The sequence below is a fragment of the Sciurus vulgaris genome (assembly GCF_902686455.1).
Source record: "Sciurus vulgaris genome assembly, chromosome: 7".
Lineage (NCBI taxonomy): Eukaryota > Metazoa > Chordata > Mammalia > Rodentia > Sciuridae > Sciurus > Sciurus vulgaris.
In genome coordinates this window covers 156,271,678-156,275,359 of record NC_136467.1, presented here as the reverse complement: position 1 = coordinate 156,275,359, position 3,682 = coordinate 156,271,678, and the positions used below count along the sequence as shown (strand labels likewise).

At 46.0% G+C, this 3,682-nt stretch overlaps 1 protein-coding gene across 1 annotated transcript; it reads right to left on the bottom strand.

The window, feature by feature from the left end:
• Positions 1–456: 456 nt before the first annotated feature.
• LOC306665816 (putative vomeronasal receptor-like protein 4) lies at positions 457–1,343 on the bottom strand (the record flags this gene model as incomplete). Its single annotated transcript, XM_079147415.1, is given in 2 exon segments — positions 457–600; positions 603–1,343. Coding segments are annotated over 2 exon segments (885 nt in total).
• Between the last annotated feature and the right edge of the window lie 2,339 nt (positions 1,344–3,682).

Below are 3,682 nucleotides of genomic sequence, written 5' to 3'. Positions count from 1 at the left end.
ATATTTAAGTTTGTTTATAAAATAAAACTGCCGTTTAAAACAGTTTTCATTCTGAATATCTTATGTGAGCAAGTATATCCGTAAGATCAGGCCCTAGAACTGAACTTCTTGGGTCAAGAGGTGAACACATAAGTAATTTTGATATTATTTCCAAATTGTTCTTCTGCGTCTTACCAGCAGATGTGGTGGTGTGAAAGAGTCATCTCACATGCATGAGAACATCAGCTGCTTCCTGAAGAGTGGCAAGAAGGAGAATGGGAATGGGTCTGGTTCTTCCCAGCTCCCAAAGACTCTGTCCACTCAGGACTGTCAGCAGCTTTGAGGTGTGAGAATGCACCTGTATGTGACTTCCCTGCTCTTACTGGATTTTGAATCACAGGTAGAAACACAACTAACATGATTTAAAACATGATGAAAGGATCAATGAAATGGATAATTTCTCAATGTCTTTCTTTCTTACTGAGCATGACAACGTTCAGCCAGTTGTCCATCTCTGTGAATCAGCACAAATGGACTAAGAATCGCATAACCAAGAGTCAGAAATTCTTGAGCGCTTACAGATATGGAATCCTTCAATAAGGACAAAAATGAATGTAAAGAAAACAATCTGTCCAATAGAAGAAGAGAAAACAGAGCATCAGAAGGAGAACACTTTGAGCAGCCTTCATCTCCGGGGGAGTTTTGCAGAGGAGCTTGGAGGTCTGCAGGTAGAGGACATGCTGGTGGTGCTTGTGGAGGAGGAACACCATGTGGCCACTGGCCACGCCCATTACACCCTGGAACACAGCATCTCGTAGGACCATGAAAGAAAGAAAAATCCATCTGATTATCCAGTTGTCTGGATGAAAATAGCAGTAGTTGTCACTTTTACTAAATTCTGATGTGTTCATGTTGTTGCTATTTTTGATGTAAAATGGTAAATTCATGCTTATCAAGGAATTGAGAATCCAGAAGAAGAGCAACAAGGGAAGGATGTTCCAGGCAGACCTGGGCTGCAGCCTCTTCCACCTGGAGGCTCTGGGACTGATGGTGACGGCCTGGACCACCGTGAGGAGACTGGTGGTGCTGATGGACAGGCCACGGGCCACCCTCTCCAGGTAAACCACAACCTTACAGCCTACATCACCTAGGAGGTTGTGCAAACCAAAGCTAGCTATTGTCCTTGGTGTTCCTTTGGTAAAAAGCATTAGGATGTTTGTAAAAGCCAAATGGATGAGAATAAGGTGTATAGGTTTCTTCTCAATACCTCTAAATAAGTAAATGTAGTTCACAAGAACAAAGATGTTCCCTGCAATGCCGAGTCCTGTTAGGAACGTGAAGGTTGTTCCCTTGACCAGGTTCATTTCTTACTCCATAGGCAGAAGCATTTTGATGCAGCACACATCATTTTTAAAAAAATCAGAAATGATAATCTTTATCTTCAGAAAGCATTTCATACCACCCATTTTCTAGAGGGTAAGGATCAGGATACACATAATGGTGATCATTTTATCCAAGGAACTGTACTATTCCTTTTCCTGTCAGTTGTTTTGATCAGCTTTTCCTCTGCTGTAACCAGAGGGCTGACAAGAACAGTGTTAGAGGAGGACAGGTGTGTTTGGGGGCTCATGGTGTCAGGCTGTCAGTCTGCAGATGGCCAACTCCACCCTCAGTTCTAAGGGGTGACAGAAGACCGTGGCAGATGAGTGTGGTGCAGGAAAGTAGCTGAGGACACTGCATAGGAAGCAAGAGCGAGAGAGAGCGAGAGAGCGAGAGAGCGAGAGCGAGAAAACTCCCCTCAACAAGGGCAAGGCAGCCCCCACCTCCACGGTCAGCCACAGCCCTGCCTATGGTTGCCACCCGGCGACTCCTGGTCCGGGATTCTCATACTGATTACATCGAGGCTCCCCAGCCCAGGCACTTCAGCTCTGAACTTTTGTGCCTCACGCATGAGCTTTGGTGGAACACCTCACATCTATACCATAACAGCACCCTTTACGTGTCTTTTTAACTGCTAAAATTTTTAGAAAAAAAAAATGCCATCTTGAGGACTAGTGTTCAAAGTTCTAAGTTTTCAACCCAGCTTTTGTTCAAGGTCGACACAAGCACAGTCAATCTGCTTTCAACCCCTGACACCACACCTGTGCTCCACCTCAGCATGGCTGCCTGCAGCCCCCAGCTGCCCAACCTGGATTTCTGCCATGTTTCCTTTCATTCTGTCTGTTCTCATGGTCCAGTTCTAAAATCCTGCTTGTCCTTCCAGCCTGGTGCAGACCCACGTGCACACTCAGGAAATCCACTTGCTTGGGGTCTTTAAGGTCTTTGACCATCGCCCCATTCAGAGTGCCTCCTGTTCTGCTCAGTTCTCCTTTCGGTTCCACGTTTTGGTGAGGCTTTCCAGGTGTGCCTCTTGCATGCCCTTGATGCCTGAACCTGAGTGGGTCTGAACTCTAAGCCCCAACTGACTCTGTGGCGCCCTGCTTACAAGTCTGCAGTGGCCTTTGTGGTCCTCAGTGTCAGGTCAACCTGCAGAGCCTTTCCAGATCGGGCGCTGATGTTAGCTCTGCATCAAAGACATCCAGCATCAAGTGTCTTGTCTGACAAAATCAGATCAGCAGCAGGTGCAGCCATGGTTCCCAGAGGAGCCAGTGTGACCCTCTAGGAGGGTCTTTGCAGATCTGAGCTCCCACTGAGTGATCTCAGGAGGCACTGGGGGAGCCAGCATCAGTTCTAGGTGAGTGGATGCTTACCAAGCTGGATTAGGAGAAAGGAGATAATTGGGTTTGAGTGCTGTGGTAGGTAGGGCCTCTAATGGATTAGGCTCCCTGTAATGGCCACACATAACACAGCAGGTCAGGGGATCATTGTGTTGAACTCACACAAGGGTCAAGGTGGCACTTTACAGCTGCTGCAGAACCTCGCTCTTCCTGTGTGGTTCCCTGCAAGCCTGGTTAACAATGGGGCTGCTTTGGTCTTTATCAGTCCAAGCTGATTTTCAGACTCCAGGCATGGATACGAAGTTGCTCCTTACACAGATGTTCTCAGTCCCATTTCTCACCTAGGGATTTCTTTCAAATTGTGGGCAACTTCTCCAGAATAAAGGAAACAAGGATGTTTGATCCAACACATGAGAATTGCCCTGGTTGTTTATACTGGCAAAACCCTTCTGCAAGCCTTCCCCTTCTTCCTACAGAATGTTGGAGGTTGCTTTAGCTCCCTTATCTTAAAGGTCTCTGACAACACAAAGTGCACAATCAAGCCAGGCAGGGTGGTGCATACCTGTAACCTTGTTGGCTTGGGAGGCTGAAACAGGAGGATCACAAGTTCAAGGCCCTAAGCAACTTAGCAAGACTATCTGAAAACAAAAAATGAAAAAGACTGGACATGTGGCTCAGTGATTAAGTACCCCTGGGTTCAATTACTGGTTAACACTGCCCCCAAAAAAGAAAATGCATTAATGTAGGTTTTTGCCCAGGTTGTACCAGGAAATCGCATGATCTCAGAATTTCAGTTACTCCTTTAAACCCTTGCCCTGTACCAACGTACCTTTGAAAGCATTACAGAGTCTTAAATGTGCAACACATGATGAAATGTCCTACAAGACTTAAAGCCAGCACAGCAGCATTAACTATGGAGTCTGAATTTTAAAAAACAATTATTCCTTAGAAAATTTGGAATGGAACCACCATTTTACCCAGCTATC